Source organism: Diplotaxodon limnothrissa, linkage group LG18 (genome assembly GCF_057381915.1).
Source record: "Diplotaxodon limnothrissa isolate DT_005_m linkage group LG18, D_limnothrissa_male_GT1.1, whole genome shotgun sequence".
NCBI classification, from domain to species: domain Eukaryota; kingdom Metazoa; phylum Chordata; class Actinopteri; order Cichliformes; family Cichlidae; genus Diplotaxodon; species Diplotaxodon limnothrissa.
The window spans coordinates 16,116,527-16,141,922 of NC_140613.1; the positions used below are offsets into that span (position 1 = coordinate 16,116,527).

At 40.3% G+C, this 25,396-nt stretch overlaps 1 protein-coding gene across 1 annotated transcript; it reads right to left on the reverse strand.

Moving 5' to 3' along the window:
- Positions 1 to 1,070: 1,070 nt before the first annotated feature.
- On the reverse strand, positions 1,071 to 20,431 carry LOC146613343 (uncharacterized). Its single transcript, XM_085379010.1, has 2 exons — positions 19,595 to 20,431; positions 1,071 to 3,004 (listed from the first exon to the last, which is right to left on the reverse strand). Exons 1-2 carry the CDS (start codon positions 19,962 to 19,964, stop codon positions 2,985 to 2,987), a joined length of 390 nt encoding a protein of 129 aa, XP_085235136.1. The 5' UTR covers positions 19,965 to 20,431; the 3' UTR covers positions 1,071 to 2,984.
- Between the last annotated feature and the right edge of the window lie 4,965 nt (positions 20,432 to 25,396).

A 25,396-nucleotide genomic window follows, 5' to 3' on the forward strand; every position in this document is an offset into this window, starting at 1 on the left:
CAAAAGTCTTAAGTCACCTATAACTGCTTTGTTGATTCCCAAAGAGGTACTGGCTGAAAATATGGCAATTTCAACATGGTGTTCAATGTTTCCTTAAAAAGAGGAAACTGCACAACTGGAGGACAAAAGAAGAAGTGGCAGGCTTAAAAGCTATCTGAAGCAGATGAGAAGAATCTGATATCCTTAAGAAATACGGGGGGGAAAAAATCCAGCAAAGATCTGACATAGGACCTCAGAGATCCTGGCCTTTTAACTTATCCATCTATTGTCCACTGAAGCCTCATCAAAAATGTTCAAGAAGCCATTCTTAGAGACAGGAAACGAAGAGGAAAGGCTGAGTAACGCCAAGATACACAAGAACTGGACTGAAACTCAGTGGCAACAGGTCATTTTTCAGCAAGTCAGTGATCTCAAACACACTGCCAACGCACTAAAAGCATAACTAGATAGAAAAACATACCATGGAACACCTTACCAGGCCTTACCAGAGCCCTGACCTCAACATTATTGAAGCAGTGTGGGATCATTTTTAAAAGAGAACAGAACAAAAGGCAGCCAACATCCAAAGAAGGGCTTCGAATGTCCTTCAGGATGTCTGGAGGACTAGTCCTGAAAACTACATAAGGAAAAAACAAGAGACAGTTCCCACTGTGTTGAAGAATAAAGGTCATATCTAATGTTGACTTTTAAGCTCATTAGAATGAATTCCCTTATATCCTGTATTTCCTGTATGTATATCCATATGGTTCAATAAATCACTCCACCTATTTTTAATTTTCCAAGCAAAATATAAAGAAATGAGGAGGAGCTCAAGACTTTTGCACAGCACTGTATTAAAGACGTCACAAATTCTGACAGAAAATTCTTTTCCATGAACACTGAACCATCAACTATCAGCTACAAGTACAGAAGGCTTTGCTGCCAAGTACCATTTACACACAGAGCTAAATCACTGAAAAACAAAGTTTACACTGGAACTGGTGATAGGTTTTCTGTTTTGTCTTTCACAAATGCAAATGCTGAATAACCTAATATTAGAAACACCAGTTACTGAACGAGTTGAGTGATAAAATCTGCTCTGACAGTTTAATTTGTTTTAGTTAGTTGTTTTTTTTAAGGGAAATTACTCTGCAGGTCTCATAGATAAATACACATTTGATATTGTTACATATCAAAGCCCTACAAGTTAGGCTATTCGATTTTTATTGCACAGAAACCTTTAGATGTTGTTTATGTAGCCACCTAGTGCCAAAACCATGCGGTCCATGTCGATATGTTTACAGCAAGTAGAGAAGTAAACAGAAACTCCTAATCAATCTGCAACTGTCACCTGGAGCGTTCAGAAACCAAACCACAGACTCCAACTTCAGACACAATTTAAAATTGGGAATCAATGGAAGAGTAGGGAGTTGACTCCACTTATTTGCAAGTTTATGTTTAAAAATTTATGGAGAATTGGGGTCATCACAATAACTACAGATGATGAATTTTATGGTAGTTATAGATTAATTTGACTTGTAGCACAATAATATTTTTTTAACAACTGTTTTGTTTTTTTCCCTTTTTCCCACCAGATTTTCAATAGAAATCATCACAACACTGTTACCATTTTTTTTTCAGCAACATGAACCTCTGATATCAGGGCAGCCACTGTAAGAACATTTAAAAAATATTCTCTTAAGCTCTTGAACTACTTCATAAACAGAATTCCTCCAATAAATCAAAGGCTATTGCTGCATGTTACACCACACACACCAAAGTTGTCCTTCAGGTCAGGACTGACTTACTACTGAACTCACAGGACACCAATTTCAGCTGCATCTTCACAGCAGCAGACACCAAAGCTGTATTCCCAACCAAGACCTGTTATTGAGCTAATACTGAATGGCTTCACGTGCGTTATCATGCAGGTGACTGAAAAAGAAAATAGCTGTAGCACACTGTACTTAAGTCCCACTATATTATGTCCCACAGCTCTGTGGTGTTACACAGTGATGTGGATTGGGGTGTTTTTTTCTTTCTTTTTACCTAAGACATAACAGCATCACTGTTAGAAACACGTTTTCTGCTGTCATTCCTGCCACTCCTGCCATGCCGGAGCTCTAACCACAATCACTCAAAGTACAGCGTCCAAACCGTATGGAAATTGTTCATGCAGCAAGATGAATGTCTTCCACTGCAGCAAGGCTAAAATGTACACAATAATTACATGGCTGGCTTAGCAGGACAAGTGGTGAAGGCGGATTGCACAAATTGCTATGTGCGACGAGTGGCAGGGAAGTAGGCCAGCTGAAAGGATGGCATCCCCATCTGGGATCGTCTCTGGAGGTTATCACTGTGAGAATCCCCCGTGCTCTAAAAGAATCTGAGATTCCCAAAACCCCTTTGTTCCTAAGACCTCTAAATAAATCACCACCACTGTCCTGCTTATGATCTAGCCTGGCCTATGTTCCTTACCTTTCATGGAGCATATGCTGGAAATAAAAACACTGGATTCAAATCTATTCAGCACAGAAACCCAAGGCTAAACCCCCTCTTCCCCTTTTTTACTCCTTCATCAGATTAGAACAAACAATCCACCTACGTAATATATTAGAAGGCTTATGGGTGGATAAACTAGCTCCAACTTTAGAAAAGGCTCTTATATAAAGTCAGAAAGTAAACCCTTTTAAGCATTTAAGCGCATGGAAAGCAAATGTTTTTATACTTCTCTGGCTCTTATTTAGACCTGTGACTGGCAGGGTACCCATTGACAATCACTATGACCAGTTGTCAGATGGCCACTAAGCACAGTTAATGATACAAAGGTACACTCAACAGCTGGTTCCATGACTACAGAGGGGAAGTCTTCTTTGAGAGCCACAGATGGTGTCAGAAAGCCCAGTCTATGAATCTACGAATTCACCCAGGGGTTTTCAAAATTAACCTTCTAAAAAATGATGGTGTCTAACAATATAGCCATTCCCGTCGTGTGTTGATATTATTCAGTATTTGTGGGGCTTACCTGCAGAGTTAAATGTGTCCGAGTCCGTGGAGATGGGCCAAAGGCATCAGGGGCATGAGGGAGAAGAAGCAAAGAAAATCAGTGAAAAGTCCAATAGATGTGAAGTTAAAAATAAATCACTCCAAACTTCAGTGGGTTACTCAATAAGGCAACATCTTCCATTATGAATCAATCATATCTATTGACTCTATGTACACTCTAATGAGACACCACATGACCCGTGAGCCTTCTTACTTATCTGCCCTATAAATACTGACTTCAAAACACAATTCATAAAGTATGAAATTTGTGGAAGGCTGAGAGCTACCTCATAAGACCTACCACCCATGCTATCAAATGCATGCATCGATTTGATAGCATGTATCTTGTTTAATGATCTAAAGTTTGCCAGTGTTCACATTAAACTCTCAACCTGCCACCCGATGAGTTCTCTTTCATTAAAGGAAATAATCTTCACTGATAGTTTAGTTTGCTGACAGTTTGCTGATACTTCCTTGCAAAACTTACGCAAGCTGTCTAATGGAGCTCAGCAACAGCATAGAATAATGTATCTGAAAATAATGAGTGAATAATTCATGAAAATCGTCGCAAACAGACACAGTTCATCAGGGTATGCTTCATCCAGTGAGACGCTCTATCTGGATGGCATTTTCATTATGTCTTTGAAGCAAGCATAGGTTAAAGTGGGATTTTTTTAATAGCAGTGTAAAATACTGTTTGCAAGCTTAATCTTTGACAGATATTTATCAGATGGCAAGATAACAGCCCAGCTCAGTGACATCTCATCAAAACATCTGTTGGCATCAGACATATTTACATTATCTTTGCTTGTGCTCTTCAATCTCCAGTCCTTAAATCAACTAGTTAATTCTGCATGTAAGCCATCTACTTATCTACCACCCATGGTTCACCTGATCTGATGAAACTGCACAAAAAGAACTGCCCTGCATTATTTGACATAATTTCTTCTTCAACAGGAGCCATCTGAAGACCCGGTAGCGCTTGAGGGTAAGCCTAAAAATCAGTATGCAGGCCCCTGGTGAGCCATGAATGCACAGTGAAGTTCGACACTAGCATACGGATGCCCGTCCCTGTGCCTGGTTCTGCCAGGAGGTTTCTTCCTGTCAAAAAGGAGCTCTCCTTCCCACTGTCACCAAGTGCTTGCTCATAGAGAGTCATCATAGCGACTTGGGGCAATTGTTGTTGTGATTTTAGGATGTATAAATAAAACTGAAATGAACTGAATCAAAAATAAAAAGGAAGAAGTACTTTTATTATGCCTCAAGTGTTGATTAGAGCTGTGACTGAAGAAGGCCACGTTGGATTTTCAGATTTCAAATTAGTCTGGGAATGGCTTATCTAAACAATTTCCACAGAAGCTCACATGTAAAAAGGACAGAAGGATTGTGGCAAAAAATATTTGTGTCTAAACTCAGTTACCAATAACAGTAAAGATAACAATAAAACTCAAAAGGAAATATATTTAAATTGAACTGTATCTGTCAAAGGTATTACAGGGAATGAGTTTGGGCTTTTGGTGGGTAGGGGTGGGGAGTGGGGGCACTCTATTTATCACAGAAAACCCTAACAAAGAAAATTATTGCAAACAGAAGTCAAACTCGAAATTGAAACTATAGCTTGATTAAAATGCCCAGACCAATTCCCTACTGCATGAATATACAGACACAGTGGGAAGACGATAAAATACTAAACATTTTATAATATTCTAAGCACGGACTATTTCAATTTTACAGCATTTAAGCAATAAAACGGTCCTCATAAACAAAGGATCCAACAAGAATGTTAGAGTAGGTGTTATTCTCTCTAGATGGACACAAGAGGAAAGATATTCCAGTAAAGCTCCATAGCAACAACCAGACAAACTGTTCCCATCTTGAGAAAAAAAATAATAATTTTATATATATATATATATATATATATATATATATATATATATATATATATATATATATATATATATATATACTCGGCACAGATCTGTGCCGAGTATAACCTAGAAGTCCCGAGGTCAAAATGGGAGATGCCCCCAAGGGTGGTGGAGAATGACCGAGCTAAGATCCTGTGGGACTTCCAGATACAGACGGACAAAATGGTGGTGGCTAACCAACCGGACATAGTGGTGGTAGACAAACAGAAGAAGACGGCCGTAGTGATCGATGTAGCGGTTCCGAATGACAGCAATATCAGGAAGAAGGAACACGAGAAGCTGGAGAAATACCAAGGGCTCAGAGAAGAGCTCGAGAGGATGTGGAGGGTGAAGGTAACGGTGGTCCCCGTGGTAATCGGAGCACTAGGTGCGGTGACTCCCAAGCTAGGCGAGTGGCTCCAGCAGATCCCGGGAACAACATCGGAGATCTCTGTCCAGAAGAGCGCAGTCCTGGGAACAGCTAAGATACTGCGCAGGACCCTCAAGCTCCCAGGCCTCTGGTAGAGGACCCGAGCTTGAAGGATAAACCGCCCGCAGGGGCGTGCTGGGTGTTTTTTTATATATATATATATATATATATATATATATATATATATATATATATATATATATATATAAATTTAAACACCCAGCACACCCAGCATATATATATATATATATATATATATATATATATATATATATATATATATATATATATATATATATATATATATATATATATATATATAAATTTAAACACCCAGCACGCCCCTGCGGGCGGTTTATCCTTCAAGCTCGGGTCCTCTACCAGAGGCCTGGGAGCTTGAGGGTCCTGCGCAGTATCTTAGCTGTTCCCAGGACTGCGCTCTTCTGGACAGAGATCTCCGATGTTGTTCCCGGGATCTGCTGGAGCCACTCGCCTAGCTTGGGAGTCACCGCACCTAGTGCTCCGATTACCACGGGGACCACCGTTACCTTCACCCTCCACATCCTCTCGAGCTCTTCTCTGAGCCCTTGGTATTTCTCCAGCTTCTCGTGTTCCTTCTTCCTGATATTGCTGTCATTCGGAAGCGCTACATCGATCACTACGGCCGTCTTCTTCTGTTATGAATAGGATGAGGGACCTATATATATATATATATATATATATATATATATATACATATACATATACATATGCCCCTCCTGGTTCCAGTGTATGTCCAATAACTCAATAACTCACAGTCATCTAAACCACTCCATGTTTGGATTTGCATAGCTTCCCTCGTCCTTGAGTCAGTGCAGACTGAGGCGTTGCATTGCTCAGCACGGATCATATGCAGCAAGAAGAATTTTCAATGAGTCATCAGCACGCCAGTTAATTCACACAGTGCATCATATAATAGCCTGCTCGGTTCCTCCTGCAGTCAAGTAGCTGTGTTGTGAGACACAGTGACCAACAAAATACATGAAGTGGAAAAATTCAAGCAACGACCCATGAAAGGAAAGTAATAAACAGAAAGTGGAGGTGTCTGTAAATCACTTTATACATAATTTAGAGCACAAAATGGTTTGCAAGGATCTTATATCCTAACGCTGTTTCAAAACCATAACGAGAAGGGGATTTATTGATTATCAAGATGTTAAGAGATTATTTTGTGTTATTTGGCTCATCAACTATCATGCAGATCAACTGGACCAAAAACTGCCTGCAGCCAGTGTGAATCTGGCTGTCTGGAATATGTGGTCGTCCAGTGACAGCCAGGTTGCATTTCTAAGCATTTCCCTGCTCATTACCCAGTGCTCCATCCGCCTGTGACCTTAAACAGAAGTAAATGGATATAGAAGACGAATGATTGAATGCATGTTTAGGGTTGACTGAAAGGTTAAAATATCTCTCATGTGTGATTGCACAAAGAGTACGGCTGCAAATAAACCAGTGTGGATGTTTTAGAGAACAAATACTGTGCTGAATTATATCGTCTATCCAAATATACCAGACCAGCAGCACAGGCTCAGACAACCACAGGTCAACCTACCCTCAGGGCACTCTATCTGATGAGATCTGATTCTTTCTTTGTCAGAAATGAGGATGTCTAGTCATGGACTGGCTGCAAACAAAAGGGGTCTGAGGCAGCAGCAGCAGGGGCAATTATCTGCACTGAGGCTATAGAAGTATTGAGAGCGTGGAGTAAAAAAAGGAAATGGTTATAATCTTGAAAAAATGGTGCAGACTGATTCTTGCAGACAAGCTCTCTGAAAGGGCTTCCTAGACGGCAGTCTAACCCCTACAACAACAACTCCTGACCTTCTGCTAGAATATGACACTACTCTAGCACCTTGTCACTACTCCTCAGCAAAACTCCAAACACATCCATCTCCTCAGGCTATTGAATTCAACAGACACCCCTCCAGGTTCAGTGGCAAAGGCTCGCGTGCGGGGAAATTCACACATCCAACAAAAAAGAAAAGAAAAGAAAACACCAGAGGGACACCACAAACACACACTCTCATGCAGACCTACTCCAGCCACCTACTTGTGTTGCGTAACGCATGCCACTGCCTACCCATGCACCAGCCGATCTGCACTACACTCAGCCACCGACGTAGATGCATCATCAGAGCTCGTACACTGCTAAAGCAATATAGATGACTTCTTTGTCTCTCTTTAGAAGACTCATTTTACAAACTAATACAGGCCCGCACTGCTGCTGATGCTTAATGACCTGTGCCCGTCCTGTCGGTGTAAGCTGAGATTTCAGTCAGATGGACTCTTCCCAAACGTGACATCTGACAATCCGCAAGGGTGAGTCTGGCCAAAGGATTTATCTTCAAAGTGGATCACTAATCATGCCCAGGCTCTCACTCACCAGCCCACTAAAGGTAGGGTCCTATTTACTAAAAGCCCTATTGGCATGAAGAGACCACAGAAAGATTTGTTTTATTGTGTTAACAGACAAAATGGAGCTTTGAATTAGTCTAGGCTGCGATTAGCTGCCAGTTTTTTTAAGACCAAATCTAGATTTCATGCCAGATTCTGACACAACAATAGAAACCTTTTTTTTTAACCGCAGAAGGTCTCTTGAAGCCAAATATGTGAAAAGCCACAGTTTAGTAGAGTGAAGGCCTTCAGAGACACAAACATTAGTAACACATATCCACTGGCCTAAACATATTTTGTGCAAGTGCTTGCAATTGGGCAAATAACACAGAGCCTGCAAATCAGCGGTGCTAAGAAAGAGGTGTGCAAAGGAAATAAAAGCCTTGTAAATGTCTTACAGAATTGACACAAATTGCTCACTATGCTTTAATACGGAGGCAGGGTGCATCTCTAGACACCAGTTGGTTCAATTTCACAACAGAATGGGCCCAAGAGCACAGCAGGGCTTGAGATATACTGCATGACAACACGAGTGTCATAATTCTTCCTTTTTACCAGTGCAGTATTTTATTTGGGGCCAGCAGTTCGTTCCAGAACGCGATCACAAAATCGAGGGAGAGCTCATCTTCAGAAGGAAAAAAAGAAGGAGAAAAAAACGAGTGCCAGGCTGCTGAACAGTGCACTTTTCACGCCAGACTCCTCAATGAGGAAAATCTCATCATCCAAACCGAAGCTATTGAGAAGCTGCACTGACACAGCCCTGAGCGAGACTCTGAATGGCTTATTTCAAATGGGCACTGCAGAGTGTCTCTTCGCAGAGAGGACGATACAGTCACTCCGTCTGCAGCACTGTCTCGTATCAGAAACGCTGCATTTTTAAGAACGGACCAAATGGTGCTCGGCAAACACTGTAGCATTCTGGTAATTCTGGTCTTCTTTCTCCAAATCTCCATAGAAACATTGGTCCTAACTGGCAGCTTATTAAGAATATGACACTTATGAATGATTTCTTCATATTTTACTCGCTCTTCCCATCTGCTGTTTGGCATCGGCCTCTCGTGTCCTGGCATCTTGCGGCCTTCCATAATTCGATTGAACCCTGAGATAAATATGCCAGCTTTCTGCCAGTAACTCTACTTTTTTCACATAGGGAAAATCTCCTACCACTTATTTTCATGATTTATGTATATGGATGGAGAATGCTGCAGCCAAGAAATCATTAGGTTCCAAGCACACAAAGAGATATTAACTCTTTACCCTCTGGACACGCCTGTAAATCGAAGGCTTAGCGCGTAATTATGACCTTAAATCCACACATGTAGAACGCATTAAGGTTACTACTTTTGTTCACCACAAGTTACTTCTGAAATGGAAAAACTTTCAGACTCCAGTTTTCCAGAGAGTTCCACAGGAAGTAGATGTTTGCCGCTTGGATGTCATCTCTTATGCCAAATGGTGCTGACTCGGGAGTAGACTGCGATTGTGTTCCTAAAGCGGCTGCAGCACATGTAGCGCACATACTGTACCACATGACATGAGCACAGGTCATAGCCGGAGGGACCCAGCAGTGGAACAACTAGCAGGAAGCGGGGATATAAACAGTAAATAGGGGCTGGGGGGGTCACATTACACTTCCTCCCCAGTTATTCCCACAGACTAAAACATCCTTTCACAACAAACAGCTCTGCAAAATTTTGTTATGATTCACAAAACAAGTGACCAAAATATCCGAGCTGATCCAGACTTAAGCTGAGTAACAGATGCTTCAGAACAGATGAATACTTTATCAAAACCAACTGTCCACTGGAGCATTTTTCTATTTATTTATTTAATTTTTTTTTTTGCAATTGTGGGAAAACACAAAGCCAAAGTCATATTTGAAACAATCAGCAGCAGAACAAACTAGAAAACAAACACCTGGCACGTTGCCTGCCTGGGCTGTTTGAAGACAGGGAAGACGAGGCCAGAGGACATGTTGGAACACCCTCAAAACACTGACATCTACAAAAGGAATGTAGGACCTGGGTGATAACCCTTAGCTGGCGCATGTTAAACAAGCTGTACTGACAGGAGGACTCACATCAGAAAAACTAGCGCTGATAAGGTTTTCCCAACTACTATAAGTTCAATAAGAAATACAGTGAGGAAAAGTGATATATAAGGATATTCCATTTACAGCAAATGTCACAGTGCCACACACACATCCTTCCTTAACCACTACAAATGTGCCTCGTGATCCTATTTTAATGGTTGCTAAGGCAAGAGTTAAGTATTATCATAGAGAGCGGATTTTAAAAGTAAAAACTGGTTTCTTTGTCTGTTTTAAAGGGATATTTATGAGGAGGATTTGCAGGCTTTCAGGCAGAATGAGTAGCAATAGCAGTAGATAACAACACAGCCCTTCCCCTCCTTGCTCAGCGGGATCCATTCACACCACAGTAACTTTCATGAATAACCCAACCTGCCTCATGTGGAAACAAACAAACTGTCCTTGAAGACTGACTTAGACAGAAAAACTGTGACACGTCCCTGAGCTATTAAGGGAATTACATTGAATTTCCACTGCCCTGCTGCCTTTAAATAGTCTGCACATTGTCAATTACGTGACTCTCCAAGAGGAGTAACTAACTTATAATTCCAGAGCTGTCTTTGTAGCTCTGTGCATGCAATCATACACTGCACATTCACAGCATCACATACTGTGTGGAGCCACACTTCCGTTATCCAGCATTGTCCTCAGTAAAGAAACTGGGCTCCCCGGAGGCCAGAAAAGTCCCTGTATTACATTTCCCTTCAAAGGAGAAAAGGCGACTGGGTCTAATTTCCTAAAATATCACGATAACTAAAACAAGACTCTGCTTAACATATCTCCGCTGGCTAAACTGATGCTGCAGCCCAGGTTGACTCAATTTGATTTGATGCCACGATTCTCTATTCATCCCCTATTAAATGGGATCTGAATCCTGCCACAGTTGAATTTCCAGAGACAAACTGGTCTTTTATTCTAAGGACACTTCATTCTTCTCCATGATCCTCTCTCCATCCCAACCTGGATGAGGACAGAATCTTCCCACAGTTAGTCACGGGACTGTTGGCAAGCTGAGGGGACTTGGAGGCATATGCGTCTTTCCATCTGTTGCTCACTCACTGCTTTCCAAACCCCTTCCTCTGTCAGCAGCCATCTGCTTCCAGCCCTACCCCACTGGCAGGAAACATGAGCACTTCCACCATAGGATATGGCTGCTGCACAAATTCAAAAAAAAAAAAAGAAAGAAAAAAAAAAAAAGCAATAGCCTATGGCTAATTTCATTGGCCAACATCTCAAGCTTGAAAAATAATGTTAAATGGCAAAATTATAGCCATCCAGAAGCAATTTAAGGGTAGTTGTAGGGGTCCAGCTTATTTTTATTATCTATTTATTGGCTCTTAATCTCTGAATCAAAAGTTTAATCCATGAAAAATCAGAAAAATGAAATATGAGGTGAAATATCCCTTTACAATATCCTAAAGCAAAAGCTGACATGATGATGATGCTTGTTTTCCCTTATCAATACTACAAACTCAAAGCAGCATATTCTCAAGATTTCAGTGTAGGAAAATGGAAAGTGCCTTTTTATGTTATTTCCTCAAAACGACTTTATCGATTAATCAATCGTGAAAATAGTTATTTGACTGTGAAATAACAAAACCGCTTCAAATCTCTGGGGATAAAATGACTACAAACTTTGGTGAATGCGAGGGTATTGCTCTTTGTTGTAGTCTGTCATCTGAAATTTAACTGAAAAAGTCACATCTTCACAATTACACAATATCCCTGAAGCAATAAAAAAAAAAAAACAACCATACTGATCACCATATATCCTAAGAAAATTGGTAATTTTCTCCACTATGTTACATCTAAATCTAATAAAGCTCGCTGCTGAACAACTGCAGATTCGTGCTTGGCTGGGAAAAGCGCATCTCTTATTCCGTACCGAAAACCTAGTTATTCAAAATGAACTCAGCTAAGAGATTCAATGGCTTTTCCCTTCAATAAAACATTAAATCAGAACCGACAATGTCACGGTTCGATAGAGGCGGGAAAAAACAGAGGGAGAAAAACATCTCTTATAAACTCTCTATTTACAAGAGATTGTGTTGAGTAGATTCCAAATTTTTTATTTAAAAGATTTTTTTTTTTAAACTGACCAGCTTAGTCTTTTTTTTTTAAAAAAAGGCGTCCATCAACAGGAGAGAGAGAACCTTTGTTCAATGGCACAATGGAGGACATTCTGCTGTAGAGGATAGCGTCACATTCAATAAGCTATGGTGTGGCAGCACAGAGGGGAGAGCAGGGCTGATACAGAAATGGCACTCTGACCCCACAGACCCACCGAGCCCTCTGACCAAGCCTCTGTTTACAGCTTACCAGTTGAGCTCATCTCTGCTGACCTGCGGTCAGGAGTCGAGTGCAGCATTATTGTGAATTTTAATGGGGCTGTCATGAGCGTTTTGAGGCTGCACATGACAGAAATCGTAAAGGCCAATCCCGCACAGAGAGCCGTTTGAGTCTGAGGCATGTGCAAACCCTGTTATCTGGTGAGCATCTGTCGGGGAGGGGGGAGTCTGTTACTACTACACTCTGAAGAATAAACCTGTGACGTATATTTGACGAGAAGTGTTGCTCGAGGATTAAATATGCTTGAAACCTGATACTTGCCGTGCACAGGGGTGGTTCGGTTCAATTTCTGCAGATCTGACAATGTCTTCAAGTGAATGGGAAATCAAAAGAAGAATACTTTATTAATCCCCACTTGGGCGACTGACATGGGAGCTTCATGCACAATTGAAGCGTTCAGATCCTCATTACATCACACCAACAGACTTGAGTGAAAGCTTGACAGTGGTGTTGTAGGCCGCTGAGACACGAGTTACAGCAAAAGAGTCCTTTCTATCTACAGTCGCTGGCTTGCTCTTTCATCCAGCACAGATGTTTCTGATGTCTCTCTCTCTTGATTTGAGAAAGATTCCCTGCAGTATCAACATACATCAGATGTAAAGTGCAATTTGGACATTTAAGCCAGTATGACCCCAAAAGTAAGAGTGTGATGCTTGGTTTAGCTTACCATTCCTTGCCCCACTTAAAGAGGTGAACTGGGGCTGGTTACCAAGCTTAAACATGTAAGGAGAACACAGCAGCATCCATGAAGCAATATCAAAGAATTAAAGAATCAATAAATTTCCATTTTCTCTTTTATTTTCATGAATCTTACTATAATAAACAAACTGTGTTCGTCAGCTAAATTCGACAATAGGAGTTTAGCAATCAAACATAGCACACAGGTATATCTTAGGCCCCAGAAAGGGGGGGGGGGTTCTTATCTATATCAGATATGTTGCATAGCAACCACCTGGCTAAATGCACCTGAACACCTCAGAACTCTTTAATAGCGCAACAGTAACATCTAATTTGTATCTACTAATTATGTGTGATTATATTATGACATCATCATTTTCCATAGCAACCACCTAAAAATGGACTAACATCACAGACCTAACAATACTGTAGCATGGGCATGTGCTAGTAGAATAAATAGACAAGATAAAATGTGTTGTAAGCTTTGGAGAGGCTGGCTGGTTGCTTCTACAATAAGGTGGGCTAATCGCCCCCAGGCTTCAGCTCTATACTTGACAAGACAGGCATGAGAATAGCTATCAATCTTTTGATCTTACTTTCACTAAGAAGGCAAGAGATTCCTATTTTTTCCTACAAGAAATAATAATAAGGCTCCTCAAATACTTAAGCGTCAGCAGCAATTGGATTAATCTGCTATCCCACCTGCAAAAGCAGTAAAAGCTTCATTGTGCTGCTCTGACATATTTTAATGACTATGCTTAGTGGTTTGGTTTTTTCTTTTTCTTTTTAATTTATAGGCTAATTGCAAATCTGTGATATATTTATTTGAACAAGTGTGAAATTCTGATAATTTATATAAGACCCGAGTTTTGCTGTGCAGTTTATTTGTACAGATATTTGTGGATCTCTTGGCTGGATCATAAAAGTTTTATCTAATTCATTTTAACACCACATCCTAGAGACAAAGTTTTCTTTTTCTAATAGCAGCTGATTAATTTGTGTTTCGAGAGAGGGAAGTGGAAAACGGGGCCACGGCTGAATTTATTCCACGCTTCACAGATGTATTTATGCGAGGGTTTTATTTAGGCACAAGATCTACAACTAGTAAATACTTACTGAGCTACTCTATAAACAACAGCATTCCACTTTAACAAAAATTTACACTGACGTAGAGCGTAAGAGTCCCAGCTGCCGTTATTGACTGACATTTTCCAACTCTATGAAAGTTTCTTATTCACATTCACAGATATGGTTTTGAAATATAATGAGCACATTGTGGAGATTTCACTTGCCAAATGTAGCAGCAGCATTCGCCTGACACAGATGGCCCACTGCCCAGTTCACCCAGTCGAATAACACAAACCCCGCAACCACACACACACTTTACACTTTAAACCTCTGCTGAGCCGCATTTTCATGTTTATTTAATGACCCTGTGACATATCATGATTCTCGAATTAAATGACAAAAACAGTGTCATCCATAACTCACTACAGGATGGCATCTTGCAGTCAATGGAAACAGTGTTAGTTATGATTTTACTGTTTTACATGTCAGTGATCAGGAGGCAAGATTTATTATTTTCATTCTCTGCTTGTGATTAGCGGATGAGCTCTATGCTCGTGCTCTTCTTGGCGATTGACTACAAGAGAGAAGCAGTGTGTACTGGGGAGATGCTTAGGTGCCACACAATGCCAACAGAGAGCTCTGAGGCTTCAGTCTGTGTGCTTTTTGTATCTCTCTGTGTCATCCCTATTGCTATTTGAGCACACAATAACCCATTGTGCAAGCTTATTAGTCCTTTTCTTGAAATCCCAAGCACCCCTCTTGAGTAGCAATAGATTTAGGTGGCTGCCCTTGCTCTGACATTGGACTGCCAGTTGGAAATATGCTATATGAGCTTTTCCAGTTTTATGAAATCCACTTATAATTCGAGATATAGAATAATGTAAGGACATTCTAGCACTTGACCCAAGGAAATCCCCCAGTAATACACACGGGACATTGCCCCTAAATCATAACGTGCTACTCAGAAAGTGCAACGCCACCGTGAGGTTAAAAAAGCAGGAAGGAGTCAGACCACTCTGCTCCGTCTTTCACTGATCTGTGCAATTCTTGTCAGTCTAGAGGTGATATTTAAATTTTACAAACCTCCATAATTTTTACCCTGCAACTGTCCTTAGAAAACAAAGCCCTTATACAAGATTGATTCGATTAAAATGTAAATTAGCATCAATCAGCATTTCCCTTACGAGTAACACTAAAGATAATATTTCTAGGGCAGAGCTTTAACTGAATTTCCCTCTACACTCGCACGAATACCTAAAATCATCACATGACAGATATCATCTCTGCAGCTACATCTCCATATATCAGTTATCAGAATTATATTCTTCTTATAAGTCCAAAAACATGATTTATTCCCTTAACAAACCTAAACCTAATGTTTCTCAAGGTCCTGGTTCACTGTTGACTCGGTAGAAACTACATTTACAAACATAAGTTTGTCCTATGTTGTCTTGACTTGCTACGTCAAACAAATAATTTTAGCTCAAATTCAGTTTCATGCCAGATGCCTGATTTGGTATTCACAGGCATGTTAGCTGAATTATCACTGGTGCATTAAGAAGAATAAAAGCAACATTTAACAGAAATACAGGATGCAATTATGGCTACAAGTTAACAGTACATATTTTGTATGACTCCGTGTTTTGTTTAGCCTGCAATCAGCTGACCAATGCAGTGGTGCAATCATCGGTCTGCAAACAGCTGTTGTACGCAGTGAGGCTTTGAGGCGATCACTGGCAGGAGGACAGCCTATGATGATCATCATTGTGATTATAGATGAAAAGATCCATATACTCCTCTGTATAAAAGATACTCAATAAAATGTTAATAATTAGGCTGTGATGTGATAAGTCACCTTTTCACTGTAGAGTAGGCTTATACGTATGTAACAGCAATGAATCGATTACTGCAGACAGTGTGCAAATCTTCACTTCGCTGTAAATATGAGCTTGGCAGTCAGTGTGCTTGCCTTTGAAAAAAATACTCCACGTTTCATGTCATAACAGTTAAAAGCTGGGTAATTTATCCTCAACTGAAAACAGTTTAACCGACACAAATGCTAAAAACATTTTAGGGATTACGCACAGTAATCACTCACCAAATTGATAAAGATTGGGTTTTCCACACTAGGAGCCTCACCGTCATCATTTTAGCATTAATCAATGAAGGCCAACAGTAACTGCGGTTTGGGTTGCAGACAATTTATCCACAGGGGGCCCAGAAATCCCAGGTTCTCCATTTGTTACGGCTCTTTTGTGTCATTTCACACTACAAATTTGTTAGTAAATTTGCACCTCTAAAATACATCTAGGCTCTGTATTAGTGTATTATATATAATCGCTACTGATGATGTTTTCCTACAAAAGCTGGAATTCATCAAGTTACCACAAACCTATTGATAAACAGAGAGCCTTGAGCCAGATACTATTTCAATATAGGAACCCCTCTGTGGTTGTCTGTGAAAAATGTAAGGAAGCTGCGTATGTGTATCAGTACAAATGTTTTCCCCCAGGCTCTCCAAACTGGATTCCCGGCCATGTTTATTCCTGTGTCTCGGATTAACAGCGTAGCGTCTTCAAGATTTTCCAACTACTAGTGCTCACAGCCATTTTGCTTGCATGTATTCCCTGGTAAATTGTCCTAGCTCATCATATATTTCCTACTAATTCTAATTCAGATCAACTTCAGTTGCGATGTTCAAACACGGCTCTTTAAAATAACAAAAAAAGGTAGAAGAGGAAAAAAAAATTGAATGGTAATCATAGCAACTGTAATGTGAAATGGCTTCCAGAAAGCAAGCAGCACCCTAAATATCAATCACCGCAAAAGTATCACCATGCATGGCGAGACATCATCACATAAAGGCCTTATTAATCAACAAAACAACAGGGAGACCTTAGTATCGATGGGAATTCATTTTGTAAGGGGTGTAATTTCTATTCACTCTTTTTTCAGCTAAATGCACGACCCACTGGTTCCTTAGCAACAGACTCTGCAATGATGCAAGATTGAAGAGGAACAGATCTGCAGTTTCACAGTGCAGGTGAAGAGAAGTCAACCAATGTCTCCTGTTGCAGGTTTTCAAAGCTCCTTAAAGTTGTGGTTATTAGGGCGACCGTATCTTATTTAAGAGAATGACAAAGCACCATCAGACCACTGCAGTGTCTCATCAGAGGGATGCCAAAAACGCCTTTTTGCTTCTAGTGCATGCTGAGAGACATCAGTTCACTACAGTTCTGTATGAACAAAAGACAGTTAATCCTAAAAATGCTAACAATGTGCTACGTTAATTGATAACTAATAAGCCGAAGGGAAACATTCAGTTAATATCTGTGCATATTCTGTTGTTAGGTGTCAGATATTCACAAATGTCTAAACATATTATCCCAGTTTATCATTTGGAATATGACAATTTCCCTTCTAAAGCATCAGCACTAGGCTTCTAGTCAAACATGCAGTGCATCATAATGATAAAGCTTTAGAAAGCATGCTTCAATACAACTGAAACATGCACTGTACATTAATGCAGCCCATATGGCATGTTTTGAGAACAACAGAAAGGTAGAACCAATGTGCATAAACTGGTCGGCCGCATTTAGTTAAATGCAAACATCCTCTCTTAAATTTACATCACATTTGAAAGCCTTGTTATTTTCCAGAGGATGGTTTAATTGCATCATAGGAAAAGCAGACTTTCTTTAGCTGAAGGAAACACACCAACTTGAGAGAGAACAAATCCACAACAAAAGTTGTGCTCTGCACCACAAAATTGTCCCTTGAATGCTTTCCATATTTATGACAGCCAACAGGGAAACAGCACTGAAACTGCCTGGCTTGTTTTGCTTTGGGTCAAGTGTTCGCTTGCCTTTTTAGGAAAAAGAAACAAAACATTTGTATGATAACTGACATCTGAATAGCCTTTTTTGACTTGTAAAAAAGGTACATCTGAGAGGTAACTCGTTAAAGGCTCCAGTGTTGTCCCATCAAACAGAATAAAGGCATGTCTACATTGAAAAAAAAAGAGAAAATTATGTAACCATCCCAAAGCAACAGAAAAATTAAGAATATCATCCTTTCCTCAAAAGGCTGAAATGAGGCAAGACAGGCCAACCAATTAATTTTCCATTTTCACATGGAGATGATTTTCCATTTTCACACTGAACCTGCTCTAAAAACCAGACACGCCGTATAATGTTCTGATCCTGCTTTCATTTTTATGGCAGTGACCAGTGCCGTGTAGTGAAAATCCAGGTCAAAACCCCCAAAAAGTTTGTGCAAACACATTAATCCATCCATAGATTGGCCTGTGCTTCTAATTAAACTACACATATATCATAGCTTAATGGTGAGTTCACAAAACTTAATGGGAACTGTAGTTGTGTCATGCTGTGTCATAACCACGGCTATATTTGTGTTTTAATGAAAAACTCCAGTCAAATATGAACAATAACAATGTTGTAGGATTAGCTTCCATTTGCAGTTGTTCTCTCTTCATGATTTCTGCCTTAAACTAATTTCACAAATTCTTCATACTCTTTTTCCTATTCTAGAAACAGAATTTTAAAAGCACTATTGGGTTTTTATTTTTATATTATGTATTTGTTGATTCATTGTTAATTCAGCCTGTATTTTGATTCTTTATTTTTAATCATAAGGAATGAGTCCAAATCCAAAAGAAATGTGCACTTTCAGAGACTTGATCTTCCAGGCCTCTGAGTTTTGATTCACAGCGATTTGATAAACGGTCGTGTGAGAAGGTGGAGAAGCGCTTAAGAATCTGCTATCATCATTTCAGATGTTTATATCTGACAGTGCATCTTCTTCAGTCGATTTTGTCATGATGTGGTTGATTCCCACATACAAGGCAGCTATGTTTTACAGCCTCTGTCATCCTTGCTTTGGCAGCTCACAAGATTTGGAATTGACTTCCAGTGCGACAAGGAATATGCCCAGGAGAGGCTTTATAACCAACCCAATCATGTCTATCACCATCTGTAGTGGTGCATCATAATGTGTTCTCTCCTTTTTTACCCTGACTGCATGTGAGTGTTGAATTTTGCCTCTGCATTGTTGAGGACAATTACTACTTTCACAGGACACGTGATCTCACATTTGGAAGCCTCTTTTTCACGTGAACTCAATATTAAAAGAAAGAAAAAAAATCTCAGCCCATTACTGGAGGTCAGCATCAGATGGAAAACAAGGTACCCTTTGGCAAATGCCATTAAGCAGCAGAACTAATTTTGGGGGGCTAATTACATTTGCACAGGCTGTCTCTTGTGAGAGCAATTGAAGAGTTTATTGTTAACACTGCAGTGCATGGGTGCAGTTCAAACCGCAAACAGGACTATGAGATCAGCTACGCCCCCAGCCTCAAAGTGTGATTGTTGACACTAGGCTATGCACCCAGGGCAATGTTACCAATGTGCATAAAAGAAAGGAAATGAGGACCCCCCACACCTTCCCCACCCCCCACTTCAAAAAAAAGAATGGGGGAAAAAAGGAAAACACACGCATACACTACACCCCCTTTCCCTGAATCTCAATGAATGAAAAGCACTAGTCGAAATAGGAAGAAAAAAAAACAAAAACAACAGTCATTCCTCCTTTACTCACCTTCAATGGAAATTACGTGTTCTCTGATCTGGTTCTGCAGTGCCAGGTCATCGATGCGCTCGATCAGGTCGTAGATTGCGTAAATGTTCGGGTGGACAGACTCGAACCGATGGATCTCTGCCCGGATGGCCGCTGAGTTGGACAAAACAAACTGCGAGCCGGCCGGGCCGGGCTGTGCAGCCTGGCCCGAAACAGTCCCCGAACCGAACTGACCAGCCCCTGAGCTTGCAGACGATCCGGATCCGAACTGGGACGGGATAGACTGGGGCACTGGGACGGGAACAGGCGCCGGGACCGTTCCTGGAGTGGGCATGGCTGGCTGAGACTGCTGCGAGATACCGGACACGGGGACGTTCGCCTGAAAATTCATCTTCTTCTTCTCTCTCGCTCTCTCTCGCTCACTCTCTCTCTCTTTAGAGCTACTAACTCTTTTACAGCGGCAACACAAATAAGAAGCAGACTATAATTTGGGATAAAAGCGATGCGAACAAAAGAAGTCCGCGCGATTTGATGGTCTGGAAAACGATCGGCGCAGAAGCATCAATAGTTGGTCGCCTATTGCAACAAAACGCGGCTCATATTATTAAAACTTGACTGTGATTCATTTTCCGTTATTGGCCAGATCTGTCCAGGGCCCCTTTTCTGTTGCTAACAAACCCGCAATGCCTACCACTTGGACACTCCTATGGGCAATAGCGCTGTTTTGGTCAAAGCCGATTTTCCTTAGTTGCTATGTTTGAGGCAGACAATGGGCTAGGCTTCAGCGCGGCGCCCTGGTCCACTGCCTTGAACGCGTTGTTTCTGCGCCGAAATGAAATAGTGTTTAGTCCTCTTTGGTCCAAGTGGTCCCTGCCCAGAGCCCTCCTCCGCATGTTGAAACGTCACCCATCACGTAATTGTACTTGAGAATGGGGGAGGGTGTGATTGGATACGGTGAAGGGAGAAAATCTCAACGTGCACATCATCGTAATAACCTACCTGACAGTTATGCAAGCCCCCCCCCCCCCCCAATATAATTTTCTTTACCCAGGGTTAGTGCAAGATGTGAAAGTAGATTCCGTATTTACATTAGCAGTCACATTGCGGTTAGTTAGTTTGGGTTTTCTTTCGCATGAAGACCTCAATCTATTTTATTCCCATGCAGACCTACACATTCACACGTTCACACTTGTGTGCGCGAACGTGGACACTCAGACACACACAAGATGTTATTTTAGACTATAGGACTTCTTTGCACCATTCTCACACTTATGTTACATAGTAATGTTTACTGGCTTGTAATTCCAAAATACCGTTTTTTCTTTTCAGTTTTACGGATTGCAACAAAAGCAAGTTTCAAAAACACAAGGGAGAACAGGCCCGAACACCACAAGCCTATAGTTTATCTTTTGCAGTTGCTGCAGTCCCATATTGTTGACATACCTATGCAGCCATATAAGGCAACAACAACAAATCTTTTTAAAAAAATCATAAGTAAAAAATCCTTCATCTTATCCCATGATCTGCATGTTTTCTGTTGTTTATATCACTTCCATTATAGAATTAGATGAGGTGCTCTTATATGGCTCACAGTTGTGATTTCTTCCCCAGTAAGAGGAAGAGGCAGAGTCACCTGCTGGCCTGAACGCACACTACAACAACAGCTGTTCAAGGCCAGATGACTGTCACTGCCAGTCAAGGTCCTAATGTTGTTGCAGCAGTGTGGTGCTGCTGATAAGGATTGACTGAGCACTGCTAAAAACAAAGGGCATGGATGCAATCTGGGTGACATCGCACGTGTATGTCAAGTGTTTTAGGTTTTTGATGCAGGGAAGAAAAACTGTTGAAAACTGAAATTATATATCTAAAAGTAAATGTAAAGCTATTCGAATATAATACAGGAAACATTAAAGTATTTCAGTCTCTCAGCTTCCAGGAAGCATGCAGCAGTGCAGCTCTTTTTCCATGTCATTAATAATACACACTGCAGTAATCATCCTTTGTTATTTTCCCAGTGTGGCAACTGAAAACATGTATTCGGACTAGAGATTAATATTGCTTTTGAATCAAGTTATGTTAAAGAGACATAACTGCATATAATCCAGAAAATACCAATATCACAATTTTTTGTTCAGTAGTATGAAGCTCTAATAGTTTCTCATGCAAGCCAAAAGGTTGGCATTTACTTAATGAAAACCATGCTTGGGATGTTTTTTTTCACCTGATCATGTATATTTCATGTATTATGTAACCAAACCTGTTGTATGATAATGCACATCAATGAACAGCTGCAGTATGACACATAACTTTTTGTTCTTCGCAGCAGCAGGATCATGTCTCAGCAATTATAAATTCAACAGCGAGAGCAACCTGCTGTTTTGAAGATTAGGATCATTATTATGAGTTTCATGAGGAATTATGTTTTTCCAACAGAACAACTTGCTTCAGCTGGGTCCTCACATTGATGAGGAAAACCTCAGTAAATTTTAAGAATCCCTCTAAAGATACTAACAGTATTTCCCAGAAATCCGCTGTAATAGATTATAATACATGATTAAAATGAGGCGGGGCGGGGGGGTAAAAGCCTAGATGCTTCTTTTTACTGCACATGTGTTATCTTCAGCCTTCTGCCACCATCTGTTGACCAAATATGGAACTCCTCAGCACACATTACTATGCCCATCCTGTTACACTCCATTTTGGTGTAAACGACATTTATAGCAACAATGATTGTTTAATCTACTTGTCACTCGTCGGTTCATTTCACAACAATGTTCCGTTTCCGCATTAGCATAATGATGACAATTACCTGCCCTGCTTGTTGATAAGCACTTTTGATAAATATAAAGCAGCAGGGAGCAACATGTTAAATTTGGTGGAACTGAAAATAGATTGATATTCACTCAGCACTATGCAGTTGGCTACTTCCCTTTTTGATTACATGAATTATGCAGGTAACTCTTTGGCTTAGAATGTTTGGACTCACTCTGTGGCTGGCACTGCTATTTGCCTTGCATCTTTTCATCCGAGCAATTTGTGTTATAAGGGCGATGACACAAGAACAAGCCTCCTGCAGGGCTTTCCTTTTTGGCAAAAGTCTACTTAATAATAACTGCATTACACAACAGGGCGCCAAGTGTGTCTTATTAAACAGCGAGGCCATTTCTCACAATCAGAATGTGAAAAATGTAAACATTTACAGCAATATCTCTGCATTTTACTTCCTTTATTTCATTAATTTAATCTTTATTGACTGTTATGCAAGTTCAGGGTGAGCAGAAGCACAAATATCCACCTATAGTACACAAATAAAGATTAAGAGGAATAGAAACTCAGTGTATAACACTACCCATGACCTTTTTTCAGTTTGAATAAAGCCATTTTCTGGAATTAGTTAAATATTAACTTTAAATTGTTTCACAGTACTGCATAAGTTGAACTGATTAGATAAATCCCCTCGCTGAATTCCTTCATTTCTCACTCCAAATGATCTGCAAGAGTCTCAGAGAGCTGCCCCACTGCAATTGGAGCTACTGTGAATATTAGAATAGTCAAGCTCTATGTATAAAACCTTCTGAATTATTGATTTTCATTTTTACTTGCAAGATTAGGATCTAATTTTTTGCTTCCAGCTATGTTTCACCCACATCAGTAAGAAGTTCTTGTGGTCTAAACCGTAGGGTTTAGATCTAAAACCACGTAGCTATAAAATTATTTCAGAGCTTGCACAGGAATGCTGATCAATTTGTTGACAAGACAAGATGGAGCCACTTTTAAATGAGCACTATAAAACATTTTCTAGCAATGCACCATGCACACTGTAATGAAGTTATATTAATATTGATCACATAATATACCCATTGTTTTACATACTGCAGATAGCAGCTGTGCTGTGGAGTCATAACATCCTGCTAGCTAAATGCAGGGAAGCTTTCATACTTATTAGCTAAATAATTTCAGTCACTGATTTCCTGCATATTTTTGCAGAAATATTTTATATTTCTGCATACACAGTATAAATAGATATTGTGTAATTTAGTAAGTTCAAATGTCAAAATGCATGAAGCAATGATAAATTTGTGTTAAGTCTGAGTGTGAAGTGCCAGTCACACCCCTCATTCAACCTTCATTCACGATGTGGTGTGACATAAAACCATTGTGGTCACGTATAAGCCAAATACGTCATACTGAACTTTGTCTTTGTTTCTATCTTAGCTGGTTATCTGTGTTCTGACCTGGCATCTCCTCTGTGAAAAATAAATACACACCATGATTCAGTATCTTATTGATCCACCTTCAGCAGAAATAACTTTGAGTAATCATTTTCTGTATAACTTTATCAGACTCTCACACTGACACTGAGGGTTTTTGTAGGTATTCATTTATGCACAGCTATCTTAAGATCCCAGCACAGTGTTTTATTCAGGTTGAGGTCTGGATTTTAATAATGGAACATCTTGATTCTTTTTCTGTTTTTTCCCCACCCATCAATAAGGTGTTTGTGCTGATAGGCTGTGTTTGGTTTTCTCCAAACATGGCGCTGTGCATTAAGGCCAAACATCTCATTTCGGTCTTGTCTCTTCTGTTGAAAGAACATTATTCCCGAAATCTCATGGTTTGTTCAGATACAACTTTGCAAATTTAAGCTTTATTGCTATGTTGTATTTAGAGAGAAGAAGCTTAACATTTAACTTGCTGATTCGGGTTTGTAGAGTCTGAAATGTAGGTCTTGGGTTTTTGAAGCATTGTACAGTCTGAGTGTTATGGTCCCTCAGTCCTCCCTGGCTTTCTGGCTCTCTCCCTTGGTTTTCTCTAGTCTCTTCTTTATCTGTCCTCGTTTGTTTCTGTCTGTGTTGTGGATGGGACTCATTGCGGGTTTCTTGCTTTGGCCAATCACATCTGTGACGATGATCTCATGAAGCAGCTACTACTTAAGGTAGTGGTTAAGGGTCATTGTTTGCTAGATTGTTGAACTACCTAGTTAGGTCTTTGCTCTTGAGTCTCTGGCTACTGTGGATCCTCTGTACAGACTCCTGGATTCCTTTCGCTGGAGTGTGGTGATCCTAACTCTGAGATTAAGAGTGTATTGCCTGTAAATGTTGGATGAATGGATTCCCCTCCTTCCTGGACCCCCCTGAAGGGCTATTCCACTTCTGCATTGTGTAAATATCTATCCAATATAAATAAACGCATTTAACTGTGATCTTCCAAGTCCTGTGCCTGAGTCCAACCTGCCTGTTAGCCTTGACTGACCTTACTGTGATGTCAACTTCAGGGAACAGTGCAGCATTGTTAAAGCACACTTGAATGCTAAAACCTTTGCTTTTATAAAAGTTCTCACAGTTGCTGATAATTGGATAATGAAGTTGATTTCATTAGCAGCACTTGGCTGATACTTGCCCTCTAGTCACCCTAATTCCAATGAAAGCAGTTACGTTGAACAGAACCACACACACACAAAAACAGAACAAAAAAAAGTTATGAATTGATTTTTATGTCATTGAGTCAAATATTTGGTTCCCTGTAACCAAGCCAGAGACAGATTGACTGTCTGCCTGATCTCAACTCATTAGGTGTATAAACCAAAGCTGTCCACAGAATCACTTTCTTCCATTGCAACCTCTCCACCACTATGGGCAAGATGAAAATCCTATTAAAGGATGTCAGGGACAAGATTGTAGACCTGCACAATGCTGGAATAGCTATGAGACAATCATCAGGAAACTCGGAGAGAAGGTGACACTGTTGGTGTGATTATTCAGAAAGAAGAAATATAAAATAACCATCAAACAACCTCAGTCTGGAGCTCCATGCAAGATCTTG

What these genes read in the sequence shown, in the direction of transcription:
- LOC146613343 (XM_085379010.1), bottom strand. Translation starts at nt 19,964, where the DNA reads ATGAATTTTCAGGCGAACGTCCCCGTGTCCGGTATCTCGCAGCAGTCT. An exon ending in ACACGTAATTTCCATTGAAG is followed by an intron (nt 3,005 to 19,594) that starts GTGAGTAAAGGA and finishes TTAACTCTGCAG; the next exon opens with GTAAGCCCCACAAATACTGA.